Below are 23,964 nucleotides of genomic sequence, written 5' to 3'. Positions count from 1 at the left end.
TTACACCACTATTTATGTTTTAGTTTAATTCTTTTTTTGGGCCGACCCTGTAACCCTGAATGTCTATCTGTCTGACTGAGTGATGAAGTTAGTTTAGCTAGTTTCTATTACATCCTCAGGGGGGCGTTCACAGCAGAGCAGAGGCCCAAAATAAGTTTTAAAAACCCACATGTACCAAGCAAATCATCTCATATTTAGGTTTCAACACTGACAGGAGCACCAACCCGTGGATACAAAAAGAAAGAGACGTGACGGATCCATTTCACCAGCCTGCATGGTGGCTAGCTGCTGGATAGCATCGCTAGCATGATTAAACATAGTTAGCTAGTTTCTATTACATCCTCAGGGGGGCGTTCACAGCAGAGGCCCGAAATAAGTTTTAAAAACACACATGTACCAAGCAAATCATCTCATATTTAGGCTTCAACACTGACAGGAGCACCAACCAAATAAAAAAGAGATGTGACGGATCCATTTCACCAGCCTGCATGGTGGCTAGCTGCTGGATAGCATCGCTAGCATCATTAAACATAGCCGTGTTGCACTGTGTAGCCCACAGACTGCACACAAATAAGGGGTAACTTTGAAAGACGGCACAGCACAGATATAAAGTCGCACTAGCTGACGGACAGTTAGCCTAGCATGCTAACCCTACATAAACATATGGATGATACCATGTTTTTACAGAAATCTATAGATAGAAACAGATGCAGAGCAGATGGGAGTCAACAGATTGAGTAGTTAGGCTATAATAAAGTGTTACTTCGATACACTTTAACAACAAATATTACAGGGACCACTGCAGAAAAGACACTACAACTGTTTCCTTGGGTACGATACTCAACCACAAATTGCTCCTGATGGCTGCACCAGCACTATAAATGTGTGTGAATGGGTGAATGTGACATGCAGTGTAAAAGCGGTTTGAGTGGTCAAAAAGACTATAAAAGCACTATATAAGTACAGTCCATTTACCATTTAACTGATTATCCCTCTAAACTGGCGACACATTGACACAAACACAGTACAGCCATATACTATATTTGGACCTAGTCTTGTTTAACATGACCGGACATCTCAGTTCACAAGCACTAAGAGGATCACGGACATGAAACACTGTCAATTTTGTCATGTAATACATAGTCTGGAGAGATCTGCAGCTACTTCATGCTTGTTAAAGAGGTGTGTGATGGGGACAGACAGAGAGAGAGAGAGAGAGAGAGACAGGGTGAGGCAGGAGGACATCCTGGTTGTTGGTTTAGAGAGAAGTGGGTCAGGCCAAAAAGGAGGAGGAGGAGGAGGAGGAAGAGGAGGAGGGGAGAGACCAGCTGAGGGAGGGATGAGGAGGAGGGAGTGACAGATAGAGAGGCAGGTCCAGACCTCATAAGCCCCACTGGAAACCTCACGGTCATTAATCTGATTAATGTACACCAACAGTTTCCCTGCAGCCTATATGCTTCTACATATTGGAGCACGTGGAGGCCTCAAACAGCATTAGCCTGTAAGCTCCTCTGCTACGTCTGCATTCCAGCAGAGTTTGTGAGGGTATGTAGGTGCACATCGGGGGCCTAGAGGCATCAATAAACAGAAGCTCTTTAAGATACTTCTCTTTTTTTTTGCTCCAGCTGCTGCTACTCTGCCAACAGCTGGCTTTATATCAAAGCCTGAGAAGCAGCTGTGGACCAGAGAGCTGCTGTGTCTCTCTCCACAATGAGAAACGTATTGTTCAAAGAAGAATAGAAGAAGAAGAAAAACAGATAACCCTGCTCACAACCATTACAAAAAGATTGCTGTTGACAAAAAATAAACCACATTATGGGTTACTTTTAAAAGCCATCATCATGCTTCGTTTTGCAGAAACAAGACATCTGACATCGGGGAGAAAAAATGGCAACAGAGGCACGTCAGGAAGTGAAGTCTCTTTAAAAAGGAGTTTGTAAATGTAAATGTGGTGTTTTGGAAAAAAAGCCCTTCTTGGATGAGTTTGGAGAAATGCCCACAAGCTGTTTTATTAGCCCTGTTTCCATGTTACAACCCACTCTGGTGTTTGGCTTTAGCTGCAGCCGAAGCTTCACTAAATTGCCAACAGGACTCACTTCTTCATCAGCACCGGTAACATCGCAAATGTGAGGTTAACACACACACACACACACACACACACACACACACACACACACACACACGAAACAGCCAAGAGGAGGGAACATTAAAGTCATATACCACCATCACCTTCAAACGTCGAATGCAGACGTGCTGTCAAACAAAGTGTCAAAGAGGTGAAAAATAGTTTTGTAAGTAAAACTAATTAGTCTTGACTCGCAACACAGCTACCATTTCTTTTTAAATAAAAGCCAGAGGGGACAATTAAACTCAATCAAAGAGGTCTCAACTGTTGCCTGAACATGCTGACAAGCCTTTGGTCCTTCGGCAGGATTCTGATGTTTAAAGGAATAGTTCAACACTTTCCTTATTCGCTTTCTTGCCAACGGTATCGGCATGTTAAAGGACGTTAGCGCTACAGTATAACAACCTTTTGACCTTTTTAAATTTCTCAAAAAACTTCAGAATAAAAGTCAAGAGGTTGTGAAATGTAGCACAGCAAGCTAACAAAGCTCTGTAACATGCTCGTCGGTGTGTCTGCTTTACACAGAACTACTCTCTGGAGAATGAAAATGGGATCCGTGTTACTAGTTTAAAGCTGTTTCTTAACAAATGAATGTGCCTAATCTGTTTGTGACAGAGGACCATATCACCTAGGGCAACTCTGTGGCTCACTGATGTGTTTTTAAATAGTTTATGAACAATAATGGAGCTCTACGACACAGAGAAACAAGATATATATAAGGTTTTGGATGATGCACACACACAATACTTGTTCTCAAAAACTTCAGAGCAAAGTCAAGAAGTTATGAAATGTCGCACAACAAGCTAACGAAGCTCTGTAACATGCTCGGTGGTGTCTTCTTTACACAGAACTACTCTCTGGAGAATGAAAATGGGATCAGTGTTACTAGTTTAAAGCTAAAGTAATTGCACATTTGATTTGTTGGCACTTAGAAAAATACATACAAGCTACATTTAAGACTAGAAACACTGAGCCTGGCTTTATCCAAAAGGTATAACATGCCTACCAGCACCTCTAAAAGATTCAATTAGATTAGATATAAGTGTTTAAAGTACGTTACTACAACCAAGTTAATGCATATGCTTCTTGTTTTTAACTTAAACCTTTCTAGGAGTTACTTTTTTATCATTTTGGAGTTCTATATTTGCTTCTTCTTTTTTTTTTTTTTTGCAGCATGACCTGATTTCATCCTGTTTGTTTTCATCCCAGTTTTAATTTGTTTGTGAGTTTATCAGACTGTGAGTGTTCTGTGAATCCCCCCCGATACTCACTGTTTCTGTTAAATGTCATCAGAAGATAAACAGACGAGACTCAGAGTCACCAACGGGAACCAAACATTTCCCTAAAAAACCTGTTCCACTTATAATTCAACTGAAGTGAACGGAAAAATATGTGAAGTTCAAAAACAACAACATCATCATCATGTTTGTCAAAACGAAACTCGGACAAGTTGAGTGAACAAAGCTGAGTGGAGTTCATCTGTTTGATCTGCCTGCACAAACTGAAGCTATCAGAGTCTCACTTTGCTCATAAAAACTGTAATTTTAGTAAACAGAGGCCAGCATTAACTTCACTATTCAGCAACTGACAGTCTCCTTTTGCTCATTGTGAGCTTCCTTCCTTCCTTCCTTCCTTCCTTCCGTCTGTCCTTCTTCCCTCCCTACCTTCTTTCCTTCCTTCCGTCTGTCCTTCCTCCCTCCCTACCTTCTTTCCTTCCTTCCTTCCCTTCCTTCTTTCCTTCCTTCCTTTCTTCCTCCCTTCCTTCCTTCCTCCCTACCTTCTTTCCTTCCTTCCTTTCCTTCCCCCTTCCTTCTTCCTTCCTCCCTTTCTTCTTCCCTCTGTCCTTCTTTCCTCTGTCCTTCTTTCCTTCCTCCCTTCCTTTCCTTCCTCATTTCCTTCCTTTTTCCCTCCCTCTTTCCTTTTATTCCTCCTTCCTTCCATCCTTCATTCCTCATTTCCTTCCTTCTTCCCTCCCTCCCTCCTTTTCTTCCTTACTCCTTTCTTCCTTCCTTTCTTTCTTCCTTCCTTCCTTCCTTCCTTCACACTATCAGTGTCACTTTGCTCGTAGAAACTGCAATTTTAGTAACTAGAGGAGTATTCTGCCAGTATTAACTTCACCATTCAGCAACTGAGAGTCTCGCTTTGCTCATTGTGACTCTGACGAGGCTTCAGAAACAGATGTCAGTGGATGATAGATACCTCTCCGCTTCACTCAGACATCATCAACTTCAATCCTTACAACATCTGACTGGACAAAACTCAACATCCTTCGCCGTCTTCTGATTTCCAAACTGTAAAACCGCTGCAGCTGCTACAATATGGAAACATCAGGTTTTTCCAATCCGACATGCTTGACATAAAATATACAGGAGGGCTTACATTTGTAGAGTTCTTGATCCCTTAATTTATATTTTTAACATCTGGTCGGCTCACAGTGTTTTTAGTTTTGAGTCATGTGACGCTCTGCAAACATGCCACTGTTCAATGATTGGTGCAACGTGAATCAGGTCAGGTTCAATCACATGTTAAAGGAGGTTTTCTAGCCTATAAAAATAGATGTGTGTGTGTGTGTGTGTGGATGCTGGATTCAAAACACAAAGCTATTTGGTAAATCATAATTGCAGTATGTTAAATGTTAAGGCTGGTTTTTGCCCATGAGATGTTTCAGCTGCGTTTTTCAGTCATCTGATATTACACAGGCTGAGTAACGCCCACTTTAAGCACATAACCACATCCCGAAGCATATTTCTGAACTGCAAGTGTAGTTTCTCCTGTTTTACACATGTGGACGGTGATAATATTGTGCACTCGGACCAACACTCAGCACCCTGAAAACATCCTGTACAGGCAGACTGAGGACTCAAGCTGCTGCTGCTGTCATGCTAATGTGTGGTAGTGCTGATTTTAAGTTACTGCATCACAATACACATAATTACATACAGAGAATACACAGCAGAAATAACACATGTTGCACAGAATCACACACAAGTCAGCCAGAAGAGAAGAAGCTTAGCGTAGCAGCAGATCTTACCTTATCAGAGACGAAAACAGAGATGGACAGATGTCCAAACAGAAGACAGCCTTTTTGTCTCCGGGCCTGAGAGAGAGACGGAGAGACGGAGGAAAAGAAGGATCCCTCAGGAGCAGATGCGACAGCAAAAAAAAAAAAGGGGAAAACACAGAGAGGATTGTTAAACAGCGGTGTAGCCAGCAGCATGCGGTTAGCTCATCCTGCAGACAGACACTGGTTCAGCCGCCTGTTATAAGGCTCGGCTGGAAGGTGGCACATTCTGGGAGTCTCGGTGAAATGCCACACATGGAGCCTGTAGTGGAAGTCTAATAAAACAGCAAGAGAGCAGCGGCCCCTATAAGAGGAGGTCACAGCAGTTAGCTCACACCTCTAAAATTACCTGCTGGGGCAATGAGTTGGGAGGGAGGTGTCAGGTTTAAAAAAGACCGCATCAGTGATTTTGCATTAAAATGTATTATTAATTTATTCTCTGTGTTTCACTTTCACTCAAAACATGTTCGAGATGTCAAGTCTGCTTTTATTCTCACATGTTTGTTCCAGATTAGGGGTAAACTGTTTTCAAATCAGTTCCCTCTTACAAGTAAATACACACAATTATAAAGTCATTTAGGCAAAAATAAAAGCAAACCCTGATGGATCGCCCATCTCAAAAATGTTTCCAGTCTGTACAAGTTCATTTTAATACCGCTGTTAAATGAGGCGTTGCCGATATCTGCACGGAAGACAAAAAAAAATCTGTAATTAAACTGTGGTAGTCTTAAATTGGCCTGTAGTAAGTAACAAGGGTTCATCTTTTATTATCCCAAAATCTGGCTTTCAATGGGGCTGCATGATGTGGAGAAAATATGTAATGTGTAAATGTAGAATATAGTTAAGATGATGCAGAAGAAAGCGGACCATACTCATAAAAGAAAAAAAAGGTCTCTCTCTCTTTATCTCAATGTCTTTCTTAATTTCACTTCTTATGCTATTCATGACTTCCACTTTGCCTCTTGTTCCTTCAGTTGGATGTTTGAGGCTCTCCGTGCAGCATGATATATGTGCAGAGTTTATTTCCACATTAATCTGAGGGTCTGAGTTTAAAGGGGAGGGTCTACTAGCTAGTTTAGAGCCAATCTTGATCGAGTCCTCTACTTACACAAGTGTGATGTGGAAACTTGAAGCCTCCATTGCACAAACAATGCCCACATTAATTAAACTCTTAAAATGAAATATGTGTGTATATTCATAAAGTTATGAACTTCTAAGCAAGGAAGGAGGAGCAGATGTCATTTTTAAGATTTTCTAACAAGGTAACTGAACATGTCAGACACAATTTATTATTCCAAGCAGACATTTTTTTTAATGTCCTAAAACATGTCTGGAAGGTATGTTTGACTGTTACTTCTTTCCTTCCTTCCTTCCTTCCTTCCTCCCTCCCTCCCTTCTTTCTTTCCTTCCTTCCTTCCTTCCTTCCCCCCTTCCTTCTTTCTCCATTCCTTCTTCCTTCCTTCTTTCCTTCCTCCCTTCCTTCCTTCCTCCTTTACTTCCTTCTTCCTTCCTTCCTTTCCTTCCCCCTTCCTTCTTTCCTTCTTCCTCCCCTTCCTTCTTCCTTCCTTCCTCCCTTCATTCCTTCCTCCTTTACTTCCTTCTTCCTTCCTACCTTTCCTTCCCCCCTTCCTTCTTTCCTTATTCCTCTCTTCCTTCTTCCTCCCTTCCTTCTTCCCTCCCTCCCTCCCTCCTTTCCTTCCTTCTTCCTTCCTTCCTTCCTTGCTTGACTCGAGGACAACAGGAGGGTTAAATTTCCAACTTAGTTATGATGATGCAAAATATGACGAATAATAATAAAAAAACATCACACAGTCTTGTTGCGATAACAAACTTTGTAGTGAGGAGCGTCTGCTTTGGTTTTGGTGATGATCCAAACTTGGGATTTCCATCATTAGATAACTATAAATCTTAACTTATAACTACCGAAATAGCTCCTTTATCTTTTATATGATAAACACATTCAGACAGAACTGCTCTAAATGACTGTTTTTTCATGTTGAATGTTTTATGAAGCCCCCCCACACACACCCCTCCTCCTCTTCTCTCTCTCCCACAGTGCAAACAATCATCAGTAACGAACATCACATCAAATAACACAGAACATCCACTCAAGCTGCTGCACGACATGAGGTTAGACATTAGAGAGCAGCGAGGGCACAGGAGAAGCGAGGCGTGACGAAGGACCCGTTTAAAGAAAACCAAAAGCAAAACATTCGCTCACTTCGTCTGTCAGCCGCTGCAGTGATGCATCAACTGGGAATAAAAAGTGATTCATTGGATCGTTACCTGCAGCGATCCTGATAAAAATCAAATGCAGTGAGTCAGTCTGGCTTCAAAAGGTAATAAAAATAAAAGCTTTTAATCAAATGAAAATAACAACAGGATCACGTTTGATAGTGTAATCTGCTAAATCTTTTTTATTTTTCATCCTCTACTATAATAAAGATATCTGATTTTTATATTGCATGTTTGAGACTTAAGTCAAACAGTTAATTGATATAAATGAGTTGGTCTTGACTCCAATGACCAATTAGAAACAGACTACATGTTGTCAAATATCAATATTATGAAATTATGACTTGTTGCAATACTGTGATGAAGCTTAAATGTCACTTTATTATAAGCACCTGAACTCCTGCTTATTAATGAAATCATCTAATCATGTGGCAGCATATAATCATGTAGATACGGGTCAAAAGCTTCAGTTAATGTTCACATTAGAGCTCCAACTATTAGTCAACTACTCGATTACTTGCAAACTGTTAAATTCATTGGCAACTATTTTAATAATTAACTTATCACTGAGTCATTTCTTATAGAAAGAAAGTCTCAGCTTTCAGCTTCTCAAATATGAATATTTCTGGTTTCTTTAATCTTCTATGAAATGTTTATTTTTTCACCCTCTTCAAAAATTAAGATTGTCTCATTTTTATATTGCATGTTTATTTAAGACTTAAGTCAGATAGTTAATGAATCCAAATTAATTGATCTTGAATCCAGTGGCCAAATAGAAACAGTCAATATGCTTTTAAATATCAATACTATGATATTATGACTTACTGAGCACTTTATTAGGAACACCTGCACACCTGTCAGCCAAATACGTGGCAGCAGTGCAATGCAATACAATGCATGCAGAGACAGGTCACATTAGGGCTGCAACTATTAGTCAATAACTTGATCATTTGCCAACTATAACATTAACTGGTAGCTATTTTGATAACTGACTAATCATTTTGAGTCATTTCAGCTTCTCAAACTTGAATATTTCCTGGTTTCTTTAGTCCTGGCCTGCTGAGACTGTTGCCTGGTTAAGACAACAACAACAACAACAACAACAGATAACAGAAAATCATCTCAACCCGCACAACAACACGTCCAAGCTCGAGTCGGACGGGCCGCAACAGCTGAAGAACATGTCTGCTTCCACTGCTGTCGGCCAAGAACAGAAACCTGAGGCTGCAGCGGGCCCAGACTCACCGAAAACTGGACAGTTGGAGACTGGAAAAACAAAGCCTGGTCTGATGAATCTGAATTTCTGCTGACGCACGCAGATAGTAGGGTCAGAATTTGGCATCAACAGCATGAATCTGTGCACCCAACCTGGCTTGAGTCAACAGTCCAGGCTGCTGCTGCTGCTAATGCTGGTGGTGTAACGTGAAGGGGAATGTTTTCTTGGAACACTTTGAGCCCCTTAATACCAATAAAACATGGTCTGAATGCCGCGGCCTCTCTCCGAGTATCGTTGCTGACCGGGCACGCATCCTTTTATGGCTGCAATCTACCCGCTTTCCCATGGCTACTTCCAGCACGATAATGCACCGAGGGGAAAGTCGTCTCAAACTGGGTTTATTGAACAGGACTGTGAGTTCATTGTGGTAGAACGGGGGGGGGGGGGGGGGGGGTCTGCAGCATGACTGTGCAGTTGACCAATCTGCAACAATGATGTGATGCAATCGTGTCAACACAGAGCAGAATCTCAGAGGAGCGTCTTGCAGAGTCCGAACCACGAAGAATTGAAGCTGTTTTGAGAGCGAAGGGAGGTCTTACCCAGAGTTAGTATGGTGGTCCTAATAAAGTGCTCAGTGGGTGAACATCAACAGTACATCAAGGGTACTTTGTGGTTTACTGGAGTTTAATAGAAGTTGAACTGAGTGAGAATCTCTTTGGTCATCACAAATGGACTGTACTTATATAGCACCTTTCTAGTCTTTACGACCACTCAAAGCACTTTACATCACATGTCATTCACCCTTTCACACACATTCATACACTGATGGCAGGAGCTACCACGCAGGGTGCCAACTGTTCATCAGGAGGGGAAGTTAACCATTCATTCTCATTCATACACCGTTGGCACAGCAACGGGAGCAATTTGGGGTTAAGTGTCTTGCCCAAGGACACATCAACATGTGTGGACTGGAGGAGCCGGGAATCGAACCACCGATCTTCCAATTGGAGGAAGACCGCTCTACCTCCGCCTGTACATGATTATTGGTGACAGTTTTCAAAGCACCTGTAATTGCTCCTGCAGTATCACATCCATGACAGCATGTTGCAATATTTGATTTCAATGTCAGCATCACTCTGAACTAGAGCTGGGCGATTATGATTCTAAATCACGATTAATTGAACTTTTAACCTCGATTATGATTAATGGACGATTATCTCCACCCTTGATGAACACAATATTTTGGGATATTTTCCCACACGAGTATCTTTAGGGAGTGAAAATAAAGATGTTTTAAGGTGTGACGCTGTGGTTAATGTCTAGTTTACTTGATTAAAAACTAAAGATCATGGTTTGGGTTAAAATGAAGGAAGGAAAGATGGAGGGAGGGAGGAAGGGAGGGAGGACAGAAGGAAGGGAGGAAAGGAGGGAGGAAGGAAGGAAAGAAGGACAAAGGAAAGGAAGGAAGAAAGAGAGGGAGGAAGAAGGAAGGAAAGGAGGGAGGGAGGAAGGAAGGAAGGAAAGGAGGAAGGAAGGGAGGAAGAAGGAAGGTAGGAGGGAGGGAGAAAGGAACAGAGGAAGGGAGGAAGGAAGGAAAGAAGGACAGAGGAAAGGAAGGAGGGAAGGAAAGAAGGAGGGAGGAAGGGAGGACAGAAGGAAGGGAGTAAAGAGAGAGGAAGGAACAAAAGAGAGAAGGAGGGAGGAAGAAAGAAAGGAAAAGCAGAAGGAAGGAAGCTGTGGTTAATGTCTAGTCTACTTGATTAGAACTATGTAAAGATCATGGTTTGAGTTAAAATGATCACTGGAGACAAGTTTTCATATCCCTTTAAAGATATGCACCCTTTGTTGTCATGGCAACAGTGAATACCACGATTAACTGACATGAGCAAGATGAAGTTGATTAGAGTTTCTAAATGTCGGTTTCAATTATTTTTTTTCCATTAATTGCCAAACCCTACTCTGAACACAACTGCTCCTTAGTCAACTTTTCAAACGCCTACTCGCCCCAACCGCCCCTAACGTCTGACAGCCGAGCCTCTGAGTCTACCTGCCGACCGACCGTGTGACGGCAGAGACGAGGCGAGGCGACAGAAGACAAAACGAAAGTAGCTCACAGAGAAGCACCGGACACTGAGTCAAGAAAGGGACAACTCAGCCTTGTTCTCCCACACACACACACACACATATGCACACATACACACACACAGCTGTTCTCCCAGCTCGTCTCTAGCCGTGACCACATCAGTGAGGCCATGTTGGGCCAGTGCTGCCTCCATGCCAGCTCTGCACCGAGCTCTGCAGGCTGCAAACGGGATCTGTTGCACGTGGCACGCTGCAGAGCCAAAGATTAACCCAGAACCTGCTGTTCATACTCATCATGTCCAGTATGACCGCACAAAGCCAGGACTTCACTTATCTCTGACAAAACATGACTTAAGCTAAAAGGTCTTAATAATATGAATAGGGATGTATTATTATTTTCACATCAATTACTGAATGATCTGTCTATAAAATGTCAGAAAATAGACAAAAAAAAGATGATAATTTGTAAGAACCCACGGTGAAATCCTCAAATGTCCATATTTGTCTGATCAGCAATATAAAATATTCAATTTTCTATCATGTACGACACAGAAGAGCTTCAAATCATCACATTCAAGAAGCTATAACCAACAAAGTATCAATATTGTTGCTTTAAAAAATGTTTAAAACCGCTACTGGATAATCAAAATAGTTCCTGATTAAATTTTTGTCAATTGAATAATGGATTAATCGGCTAATTGATAGCAACTAGCATGGATTGAAGTGATCATTAAAGACGTTAAAGGAATCTGTTCAATCTTGTTTCTTCATGTTTTTGGCTATAAACTAAAATAGTTGCAGATTAAATTGCTGTCGATTGAATCATTGATTAATCAGCTCATCATTACCGCTATAAATATGAACAATAACCTTAAAAAAGTGGCAAAAACATCAGATTATAATCTAGCATGGATTGAAGTGATCGCTTTATACCAAATATATGAATGTAAGGTTAAAGGAATCATTCTTGTTATTACTTCTGAAGTATTTCTTGATTTTATAGAAATCAATGAGTTTTTTTACATAGTTTTCAGTTTACAATAATGGTGGTATTACCCTTTATTTTGCACTGAACATAAAATGTCTGTCACTATAGCAACTCTAATAGGTCAAAGAGAGTTTAAAATGCCCCATAGTACTTAAGCAACCTTCCCTAAACTAACTCTAGAAATAATAAATATACATGTGTTGGCTCATCATAAAGTAGAAATTGGCCCTAGCTGTCCCAGGATGACCCTCACTCACTTTCTAAAAGGTGTAATTTTAAAAAGCACGAGCAGCTAGGTGGTCCAATCAGAGCAGAGCTGACAGAGTGGGTGGGAGTGTTAACGTTGAGCGCTGACATATTTCATGTTTCCATAAAAATTCCACTTGCTTGGCAGGATTTAGAGCCTGAAGCTCGGAGGCGGGGGGGAGGGAGGGGGGGTATGGCGGTTCTGCCTCCCTGCACCGCTCCCCTATGGATTCAGCTATAATACTGCTGCTTGTCAGAGAGAGGCCCCCCAGAAACCCCCCACGTGGATTCATATACTGTAAGACAGCAGGAGTCTAACCTGATAAAATCTTGAGAGGTCTGCTCACACTCAACACTCAATGAAAGCATGAAGAAAAGAGTGTTAGAGCTCATGGTTACATCTTCAAATGTCTTTTTTTTTTGCCTGATCAGCACTTTTAAAATCTAAAAAATATTCACTTTTCTATCATGTACGACACAGAAAAGCTTCACATGGAGGTTTTTAAGGTTGGAGGGCTCCACGCTGTCTGCTTGGTCAAAGTAACAGTCATAAGAAATGTGACTGCTTCAGCACATCAATGAATTTATGTCACCATAATTACACAAAACCCCAAAGAACATGTTTTATAATGTTAAATACATATAAGAAGGATGTTTGAAGGGCAGTAAGTGACATTTCTCGCATCTTTTTTATGAGGCCAAGAGGCAAATTACATCCTCATTCTGTGGTTCTGTACTTTTTTGATGACTTAAAACCTTTACTCAGCTTTTTGAGAGCCTCTTTAAACTCACTGTTTTGAGTTTATAGCACACTGACTGTATGATTCAGTCTCACTCTCACCAATATATTTAAAACTGAAGGTGGCACTGACTGTGTTTACATGCACACTGATATTACACTATTGTTCTAAATATGACAATACTCCAAATGTGATTGGGTCACATAAACAGGATATTCCTTTTGGATAATCCATATTAGGCTTTATTCTCAATGTAGCATTTTCCCATTAACCTCTTAACGCACGCTGTTCCGTCTACGGGACGGGACGGATGTTAGGAGGTAGCCACAAGTTCTTCTGAATGTTTTAAACACCAACCCTTAAACATATATATTCATGCTGTGCATTGTTGGAAAGCTTAGATCTTCCTGATTCATTCAAGACCACTCACGACTTATATGGTTGCTCACAGCCGTAATAGTATTAGCGATTAGCTCGGCTAGCCACTCAGCTAAGTGAGAAAAGCTATAATGCCTACATACCTTCAAAGTCTTCCCTTTATCCACAACGATCATCTTATGACTCAGGACTTTCTGTACAGCTCGCCAAGTATCCATTCTTGTGAAATATGAAATCCGTTTCCATAAAACCGGAATACTTTCCTCAATATGTCCATGTATTTAGTCCAACACGTAACGTAATAACACAAATAACAAACCATATACGGTCCGTTTACGTCATTTCCTGACCTGCACGTCCATCTCAGAGTACACGTGACTAGATGTTTACGACCGTGAGCCTCTTCTGCTTCTGACGACACCACACACAAGCCAATCGGTGTTTAGGATTAGGCAGTACATGTCTCCAAAGGACATGGCTTTGACTGACAGCTGTTCCAGCCTATGGAAATATTCGGTGAAATGAAGTTGATAACCTTTTAGCCAATAGTCCGAGGTTTTCAACAGTGTATGACACTAAGCTATCAGGTTTGGCTGTCCATAAACAAACTCCAAGCGTAACCGCCCGGCGTGCGCCCTGTGCGTAAAAGAGTTGAACCATATATCATTACGCACTCGGCATTTTGGTACATGGTTGGTTCTTCTTCGACTTGACATATGACTTATACCAAAATAAACAGATAGATAGATAGATAGATATGGCCAAACAAAAAAATATGGTTATATGTAATAATAATAATAATACTATTAATAATAATAATAATAATAATAATAATAATAATAATAATATGGCGTCAGCTTTCATTAGAGACCAAGATTTTGATTGTAGGCAAAGGGGATGTGAAGTTATAGGTGTTTGATTGCGGTTATACAGCTTTGGTAACCAAGTGTTTGGAGTCTCCAAAAAGGACCTGAGGAAAACGCATGGACATACCTGTTGAAAAATAACTCAAAATTCATCTTTTGGTCTTTTGACTCCAAATTTGGACTGCATGAAGCCAAGACCTGTGGCTGTGGCCTCATTGTGTCTATATCCTGCTGAGAGGTCCCTGAATGTCTGTACACATGTCATTGTAAAGGCAAACCTATGGGCGAGTAAACAACCCCATCATTGTAACCTCTGCCACTCTTTGTCAGTAAGTCACAGAATCACACAGACACTTTTACAAGAATCCTGAGAGTGTTTCCTTTCCAATGATACCAGACACATCTCTGAGTCTCAAACTATGTGGGATCTGTGCTGCTCACAACTTGGGCATGTCGTTTAGGCTAAAAACAGGGGCGTATGTTAAGTGGTTAAAACATGTCAGATATGCTGATATTACTCAGGTTTTAACGTCATTCTATTTCCATTTACACATAGGGCTGGGTATCAGTATTTGATACCTTAAAGGGGGTCAGCACTATGTTTCCCCATTTCTAAGGAATTTTCCTCCCATTAAAAGTAAGCCCTATGTTCCCACAGCACAGGTATGGCCATTCCCTAAAGCACTTAACATATTGTTGTTTTTTTATCTATGAAAATGCTTGAAAGACAGGTGAAATTCTTTATTTTATTATTAAACTGAGAGAACATAGAGCTGTGAGCTGCTCCCCCCTTTTAAAGCTATCATTGATACCAAGTAGTATTGAAACGTCTCCCGTCAAACGATACCTGCAATCGATCCTTTTTGCACCCAGAGCTGGAACATATGACTATTTCTACAGACTTGCTCATAGCCAATCAACACAAGCGTTCTTCTTTAATAAATAACAATTTGAAGACTTTGACAATGCTTTAATGTAAAGATCTAATCATTTAGATGTGGAGGAGTTGGTGGCATTTATGTAATTTAATGTTTCTATTCACATGACTGGTATTGAATAAAGTACTCAGTTGCTATCTGTATCACTTTAAGGGTATTTAGATTGGTGCTGGTATTGTAATTTTTTAAAATGATACCCAGCCCTAATTATAGAGCACATTCACAATATGCTTCTCGCCTGTTTACAGTCAGCTCTGTGTTGGCTGGTTTAGAGATTCATGTCTAAAAGAAAAGCCCACATTTCTGGTCGGAAGCAGAAACACGCTGAAAGACTTGGGTATCAACAGGTTTTTCGGGATATGCACAAATATCACAATGCCTGACCTTTTCAAGAAGGTGAACAAATGAAAGAAGGAGTCTGTGTTCACATGATCGTAAAGGTCAGCCACCAGTGGAAAACTCTGATTTTCAAACTAAAAATGGCTCCAGCTGTTCAACTTTTCCATATTTTGATGTGATAAACAACCATTAGCAACTATTAGTCATGTTAACAGCTTAGTATGAATATCACCTTTTACAAATTAAAAGGCAAAAACTGGAATATTTTGTGCATGTAAACGTAAATGTTTCCAATCAATCAATGCCCAATGCTTTCTGAATCAACTACAGTCCTCTGCCTTCCATCTTTACTATTTCAGCTTATTTAGCATCATTCACAACCACGAAACCATGCAGGAGGAAGTCATCAGCTTTGATCTGTGTTTTCCAGAGGCTGCACAGACGATGACTGTTGTTTGTATTTATTTCTCGGGCGAAGCCACAAAATGAGTCTCATCAGTTTTTGGATCTGCTTTTAACTGAATGATTCCTTTTATATTTTATTTTAAGCTTCTATAATTTAATCTTCTATTCATTTCTCATACAGACACCTTGTTTGGGGTTTTTTTTGCATCGATGCAAATGGACAAACAAAAACAAGGTGCGCTGTCGGCTACCTGCAGAGCATCACATGACAGATAGAAAACATTAGTGACTGGTGAAGGAAACAACTATTGCATGGACTGAACAGAGCTAAAAAGGAGAGTAAATGCTGGACTTATGTTCATCAGATGGACTCAAATCCACCAGAAGACAGTTTGAAATGTCAAGAGTAGGAAAATCAAAAGGTTACAGAGACACCTGAACATCGTTAATGTCATAATTAGTAACACCTGAGCTTTCCACACTATGACAAGTCAAAGGGTTTAATGATCAGCTGACTGTCAGAGAATGAATCACCAACTATTTTTATGACCGAATGATCATTTTGAGTAATTTTTTAAGCAGAGAATGAGAACATGTTGTATTTCAAGCTTCTTAAACATGAATACTTTCTGTTTTTTTAGTCACCTATGAGAGTAAACTCAGTATATTTGGGTAGTACTTTTGGTCAGGACAGAAAAAAACATCAGACTCAACATTTTTCACACTTTTCTGACATTTTATAAACCAAACAACTCAATCAATTCATCTAAAAAAACAGCTGGTGGCAGCCTGACTGCTGTGAAATAATAAGGTCGAAGGCTGCTCGACATGTTCGCCATAACAAGCTGATAAAGCTAACGGTATCTCAAGGCTGTGCCAGCATGGAGAGAAAACATCAGTGAAAGAACTGAAGGGTCAAAAACAGCAGTCAGGTATCAATATGAGCAGTGAGAGAGATTTGCCTTGCTGTAATCATTCCTCCTGTTCATACTGACTATTAAAAGATTTTCAAATGTGCTTTTAGTATCATAGTGGAGCCAAAATCCACAGTGTTTCCACACAGTCATTTAAAAGTAGATGATCCGTTTCTATTGAGCTTCATCAGTGTGAGTTACTATAGTTATTATAGTTACTATGGTAACAGTGTGAGTTAGTCATATCAAGTGATATCTGACACATTTACAGTCTTTTTAGCATCAGATTCCCTCTTAGTGTTTCCTGTTGAGCTGTGGTGGAAGTATAGTAACAAAAAGACTTTGCTACTAAAAACACTGTAACGCTGAAACATAGAAGATGAAGATTTGACTCATTTGGACACTGAAGCTTCATATTAGCTTCAGATCAACTTTTAAATGCATTTTTTAAGCACAGACTGTGGATTTAGTCCTCCATCACTTCCATTATAAGTTTATTATAAAGGGATCTTGTAATGGTCAGTATGAACAGGAGGAATGATTACAGCAAGAAACACAGCTTTAATGTTCATTTGAGCTCCTGACTGTTGTTTTGAGAAGCTTGTGAACTTGTCCTTTAAGCTTTCTGTTTGTCAGGCATGTGCTTCTGGCTGTATCTGGCAATATCAATGCAGCTTTAAAAATGAGTTAAAACTGGTTCATTTTACACCATTATCTGCCTGGAAAAGGAGACTGATGACTCTAACTAAGTTTTAAATACTGTATAGCAGCTTTTAAGGGACTATTTTGGTGTATTTTATAAATAAATCCCAAGAAATAACATCATCTTTACAAGTTAATCCATCATGAAACCACAACTGGAGCATATCAGCAACATATTAAACTATTTGTTAACTGAGGATGTGTTAAATGTGACTCTTCCTATGCAGTATATTTGTGCAGTCTAATCTAATCTATAGCCTAATACTCAAAATACTGACCTGAGCATCAGTGTATATAAAAATGCATTGACACAAACAACCAAACATGATCATTACCATCCAAAAACACACAGGAATGAAAAAAGAAAGGAGTTTAAATGAGCTGATATCTGATCAATACTGACAACAATCTCATTAATCACCATCTGTCAGCAGTGTTACATCAGCACAACTCGATACTTGATGCCAAAAACACAACAGCAACAACAAAAAGTGTGAGATAAGGTGTATATAATAATAAAAGCTGTGTCATGCTGAGCTGGAGCAGACAGGTGAGGTCTCTTACCTGGAGGAACAAGCCAACAGCGGGATCCACCTGGAGCTGCAGCCGCTCTGCTGCCTCTCCTGTCAGGGTAGGTAGGTAGGAGGTTTTGTGTGTTTAAAAATAAATGTTTAAAAAGTAGAAAAATAAAGCAGTAAATCTCCTTTATGCCTTCAGAAACTGCGACATCCTGTTAGTTTATTCCACCGGGGCCCCCCGCAGCCATTTACACGACAACAAGATCCGACTTCAAGCCCCTGCACCAAAACCAAGCCAGCAGATAATCATCGGTTTAGTAGTTCCTCCTCCTCCTTCTCCTCCTTCTTCTTCTTCTTCTCCTTCTCTGCTAGGCTGAAAAGTTTTTATTCCTCCACAGAAACAGACAGATGAGGAGTAAACTGCGTCTCCTCCTCTGCAGCAGAGACTCAGAGGCTGTTTGAGGCTGCAGGATAGTGAAGTGTCCTCTCTCTCTCTCTCTCTCTCTCTCTCTCTCTCTCTCTCTCTCTCTCTCTCTCTCTCTCTCTCTCTCTCCCTGATGCCTACAGGCGTCTCTGTGTAATCAGATGCTGCTCACCACAATATCCATTCATCCTATTACAGAGTTTAACCCTTCACTGTCTGCTGCGAGGCTTAATGCTGCCTTCCAGGACGGTGGGAAAACTCGCTATCACAGTCTGGAGACACAGTGTACAGTGATGGAAGGTAAACAAGTAGGCCTATTGTAGTTCAGTATAATTTGGAGGTAGGGTGACTTCATATTTATTTATTTATTGTCTTTGTTTATTTCTTGATTTGGTTGTAATTATTCTGATATGACTCTGAATTGTGTATATATATAAAGCATCTTCTTCTTATTATTATTATTATTCAGGTATATTTTTTATATTATATTATATATTATATTTTATTTCCTGATTGCTTTCCTCCTCACAACCCAACTTTTATGTCTGTTTTATTATTTTATTTTCGTCTGATCTTTTCTTTCCTCTCCTTACATTTCTGGTTGTAATCACATTATTCTATAGTGACTTTATTATTATTATTATTTACATATTTTCATGAGAGTTATGACAGTGTTTCCTCACTTCCTGTTTTTATTTATTTACTTGTTTTTCCCCCCGTTTGATAATGTACGTATGTATCAGAAAATAGCTCTTTAATTTGCATAATAATTCAATATCCATTCATTATAAGCTGGTCCATCAATATCTATATTGATTCTATAAAATACAACACAGATTTATTAAAACAGGTAAAGTCATTTATTTATTTATTTTGGCATGTTTGCCTTTATTGGTCGGTCCATAGTGAAATGTCAGACGGTAAACAAAGTGAATAACAGTCAAAGAAACAGGTTAAACAAGGAGCTCTGAGTTCTCCCGGTGTACCTGAAGGCACCATTAACCCAGTGACAGAAGTGGGTTAATGTTCATAAACACAAGCAGTCAATGAAAGCTGCAGGAGGATGATCACATGAGAATTTACGATAGATTATTGATCATTAAAAAGCATAAAAACATTCATAAAAACATTTTTAAATAAATAAATACTCTTTTTTTCAGTCTCAGTTGTTCACCATAAAACACTGAATATATTTTTATATTAAATCTTTCCCGAAGACTTTCCAAGGCTTTTTTAATTTATATTTTGCATTAACCTGTGCTGGTGAGTTCATCATGAAAAATATATTTATCAGTTTTCTGTACAAACAGCGCCCCCATCAGCATGATCACAGGAAGTACCACTTTACTGCTACTAATAGTTATTTTCAATATCAATTAATCTGCATAATATCTCATTTAGTCATTTAGTCTATAGATAATAGTTTCTCAGAGGTCATGGTGATGTCTTCAATATGTTTGTTTTGTGAGACTAACAGTCCAAAACTATAAAATATTCAAGTCAGTTTCATTTATGAAAAAAAAGAAAAACAGCAAATCATCTCAAGTAAGAAGCTGAAATCAAATGTCAGTAATTGTGCTTTAAAAAAAAATCTGAAACAAAAACTCAGTTGCTAATTAATTTTCAGTCGAACATCTAATTAATATATTCAATTAACAGTTTCAACTCTACACTGAACAACAACAGCAGACGATCGTTGAAGCAGACTTGCAGTTAATTAATTAACTTGATCTGAAATCATTATTCAAAGCAGGTTTTCACACATGCAGTACGACTTGTCAGATTTCATTCTAAAAAAAAAAAAAACCCACAGTCACCAACCATCACCTCTGACTTTCATCTAAGTGACTTCTCAGCAGGACTCAGACAGTCGGGACGGTCAAGCCGAGACTTATAGTGGTCACAAAAGTTTAGATTTGAAGTGGAAAACTGACCCCAGCCAACAATCAAGTACAGGCCTAAAATTCAGCCGGTAAACAAACGACCCATAGTTACACTGACACCATTTAGCTGCCATAGTGACGATCTCCATAGTGACCAATAGGACCCTGATATGTTGCTAATAATGATATTTTATGATGTGACACTTCTGTGATTAAGGTGTGATAAAGATTTATACTTCCTTAAAGTTATGCTACTTTCATTGTCATGGCAACAGAAAACAAACAAAAGTTTAGGTTTGAAGTCGAGGGCCTAAAGAGTTGACAGATGACTCCTCTCATCACCGTCGCCGTCACCGCTCCTCCGCCAGCAGCGATCTGAAGTTCTTCAGCTCCCGGATGCTGTTGGAAACCCTGAGAGACATTTAATGAAGAGACAGTCACAGTCACACAGGAGCAGGAACACAAATATTTGGTCCTAACATATTCTCACATAGCTAACACCTAGAAACTGCTGCTACACCTACATATAAAACGTTGGCTCAGTTTCACGTAAGGTTAAGATGAAGTCAGAGGTTCACTATAAATCAACTGATTTCATAGTTCATGTGTTATCTCTCTGTGTTCTCAGTTTGAGTCCTGACTGTCTTTAACCCTCCTGTTGTCCTCAGGTCAAGGAAGGGAGGAAGGAAGGAAGGAGAGAAGGAAGGAAAGGAGTAAGGAGGGAGGAAGGGGGGGAGGAAGGAAGGAAGGAAGGAAGGAAGGAAGGAGTAAGGAGGGAGGAAGGAAGGAAATGAGTACGGAGGAAGGGAGGGAAGAAAGGAGAAAGGAAGGTAGGGAGTAAGGAATGAAGGAAGGGAGGGAGGAAGGAAGGAAGGACGGAAAGGAGGAAGGAGGCAGGGAGGAAGGAAAGGAAGGAAGGAAGGAAGGAAGGAAAGGAGTAAGGAGGCAGGGAGGAAGGAAAGGAGGGAGGAAGGAAGTAAGGAAAGGAGGAAGGAGGCAGGGAGGAAGGAAAAGAGGGAGGAAGGAAAGGAGTAAGGAGGGAGGGAGGAAGGAAAGGAGGGAGGAAGGAAGGAAGGAAAGGAGTAAGGAGGCAGGGAGGAAGGAAAGGAACAATCAAAAGAGATGGGGTCAATTTGACCCGGGAGGACGACAGGAGGGTTAAAAGTAAAATAAATAAAAGGTATATTGACAGATGGTTTTTATTATTCTACGCTGCCGACAGACTCTCACCTTCCGAAGGCGTTGAACAGTGAGACGACTTCCTGCCGGCTGAGCTGGAAACTGGGTCGCTGGGCGCTGGATGTGGGCAAAGCTTCAATCTGTCGCTCTGAAAACAAGATCTTTAACGCCGTGCCTAATCCCTGAGTCTGATGAGAGCAGAGACACGGATCAGAGCAGAGCAGAGAACACAATACACTCACACAACACATTATAATATATTAGTATTATTTAAACTTTACCCTCTCATTATATACTGAACATTATTAATATAAAAGCATCAAGGTTTTTAGCCACTTGCCTGCAGTTTCCCCCACAGTCGACATTTGAAGCAGCCAACACAGTCCATGATCCTGGAGATGTTGAGGAAGGCCAGTCTGATGTCCTCCTGACGGTAACACCATAGAAGAAAAGAGACACTCGTTTCACTTTGACGGTAAAAGAAAGAAACTGATTCATAATAAAAGAAAAAAAGGCTAATTCTATTGACTTTATAGAAGATTTTGAATTTCTTTTGTTTGTAAAGCAACATGGTATACAAATAAAATTAGTAGTAGTAGTAGTCATAGTAGTAATTGTGATAGTAGTATTAGTAGTTTTAGTAGTAGTAATTAATAATAGCTTACAGTATATATAATAATAGTAATCAACCATGTTTCTGCATCTGTTTACAGACATTTTATGGTTATTTTTGGTTGATGCAAAACAGAAGAAAAGCATCGAAGTCGATATATTTTAGAAGTTGAGGAAGACCAAACATGTCCTCACTATGTGTTTCATTTCAGTACACTCTTCAGTGGAGTTTCAAATGAGGACGGTAGATAATGATTGGATGTTAATTATAGGGTGAACTAGTCCTTTAGTTCTCTTTTCTTTGAGGAAGGGTGAACATGAAGAAAGCCTTGGTGTTAATGAAGCAATCAAATGTCTTTGTACTGAGACTGTAATGAAGTACTGAGACTCAAGGTGATTTCCCTAAAAAACTATCTGTTATAAACTAAACTGTACCGTACTGTATTTAGTTCTACATTTTAAGACTGAACAGAGTTTGTAATTGTTGCCAACCTTCAGTTTGGCTGCTTCTTTTTCATTCCCACCAAACAAAGACGTCTCATCAAAGTGCAGAGGGAAAGATCTGAAAGAGCCAACAAACAGTCACAGTCAGGTTACACTAGAAATATAACAGCTGCACACAACAAGTTACTATAATGAGAAATGTTAATATGTTAATGTAACAGGTTATTGTATAAACCAGCAAGGATATATTACCTTTACTACTGGATTTTAAAAAGTCAATAAAGTACCAAAAAACTATGACCCAAACTAAATGAATGGCAAATAAACATAAATGCTAAAAAACAATTATACTGCAATGTATCTTTTTGTAAAAATAATAACAAATAATAATGAATAAAATAAAATAAAAATAATAATAAATAAAATATAAATAAAATACAAATAATAATAAATACAAATAAAATAAAAATAATAATAATAATAATAAAAATAATAAATAAAAATAAAATAAAAAATAATAATAAATTAAAAAATAAAGGCATGTAAAAAAATGTTAAAATAATAAACATAAGCTAAATATTTACTGATATCTTTTATATAGCAAGGATATGTACAGTATATAGAAATATCTGATTATATAGTTTACAAAAAATAATAAAAATAATAATAAATAATAAACAAACAAGTTTTACCAACACCATGCAACTTAAATCTAAAATCTAACAAATGCTAAATATGTATTGATGTCTTTTATAAAGCTCTACTTATATAGCAAGGATATGCATAACGACATTTCTGATTAAAATAAATGAATAAATAAGTTTTACCAACACTATGCATCTTAAATGTAAAACCTGGTGCCTCAGACTCTACCTGCTCAGCTCCAGGATCTCCAGCAGCATCTCTTTGTGTTTCCGGTCCTCCTCCGGTCGGCCGGTGTACAGCTGGAACGACGGCTGCTGGAAGAACGGCAGCACTTTGGCCATCGCTCGCAGTTCGATCAGGTACAGGAAGTAGAGGTTACGGAGCCTCTTGGGACCCTCGCCGTCCGTCAGCTCCGAGTCGAAACGCTGCATGAACTCTGACATGTTGTGACCCCACTTCCTCTGAAACCAGCTGTCTGTGGAGAAGAACACGACTATTAATACTGTACTCTGTTGTTTGGCTCATTTTACAAGCATCAAATATCCTAATTTGAAAGAAACCGACTTTTTAATTTTTTTTATTTTTTTTATTTAATTATTCATTTTTTGTCTACTTTATTTTACACTATCTTATTATTATCATTCTATAGTTTTATCTTCTTATCAATTGTATTTTCTATTTCTTTCGTCTTTTTAATCTGTCTTAGTTTAGTTGTGGTCCAGCTTTAATTAAACTTCATCTTCTATTTTACTTTTTCTTTTGTCTTTTTAATCTATATTAACCCATGTTTTAACTCCTTTTAAAACTTTTTTTTTTTACTTTACTTTATTATTATTTATTTTTACTTATTTTATTAAAAAAAATATATTTTTTTTGTATTTTCTTTTGCGTGCATTGTTCTCCAGTTTTGTCTTAAAATGTTATTATTATTTTATTTTTTAACTTTGTGTTTTATCTTATTATCAGTTTGTCAATCAGCTGTAACTATAAAGCACTTTTAACTTCACTAGTCTGTATAGTTTAA

At 39.1% G+C, this 23,964-nt stretch overlaps 2 protein-coding genes across 3 annotated transcripts in view; both read right to left on the bottom strand.

Moving 5' to 3' along the window:
• pacsin3 (protein kinase C and casein kinase substrate in neurons 3) overlaps positions 1-18,187 on the bottom strand; it is a 57,815-nt gene extending 39,628 nt beyond the window's left edge. The window contains exon 1 of one of the 2 annotated variants that reach the window (XM_053315004.1): positions 17,800-18,187. The gene's annotated coding sequence lies outside the window, so the exon portion shown is untranslated. Of the gene's footprint in view, positions 1-5,156; positions 5,220-17,799 lie in introns of those variants that run through there. The other variant, XM_053315005.1, reaches the window with a different exon arrangement.
• A 2,185-nt stretch (positions 18,188-20,372) lies between these two features.
• The window catches only part of ero1a (endoplasmic reticulum oxidoreductase 1 alpha), an 11,005-nt gene continuing 7,413 nt past the window's right edge, over positions 20,373-23,964 (bottom strand). Inside the window, exons 11-15 of the mRNA XM_053315002.1 lie at positions 23,169-23,415; positions 22,344-22,413; positions 21,580-21,666; positions 21,291-21,427; positions 20,373-20,471 (exon numbers count right to left, since the gene is read on the bottom strand). Coding sequence (XP_053170977.1) covers positions 20,411-20,471; positions 21,291-21,427; positions 21,580-21,666; positions 22,344-22,413; positions 23,169-23,415 — 602 coding nt within the window. The 3' untranslated portion in view covers positions 20,373-20,410. The remainder of the gene's footprint in view (positions 20,472-21,290; positions 21,428-21,579; positions 21,667-22,343; positions 22,414-23,168; positions 23,416-23,964) is intronic.

The sequence above is a fragment of the Scomber japonicus genome, chromosome 1, assembly GCF_027409825.1.
Source record: "Scomber japonicus isolate fScoJap1 chromosome 1, fScoJap1.pri, whole genome shotgun sequence".
Lineage (NCBI taxonomy): Eukaryota > Metazoa > Chordata > Actinopteri > Scombriformes > Scombridae > Scomber > Scomber japonicus.
Note: the sequence above shows the minus strand (reverse complement) of the source record. Positions and strands in the feature narration are given on the sequence as shown.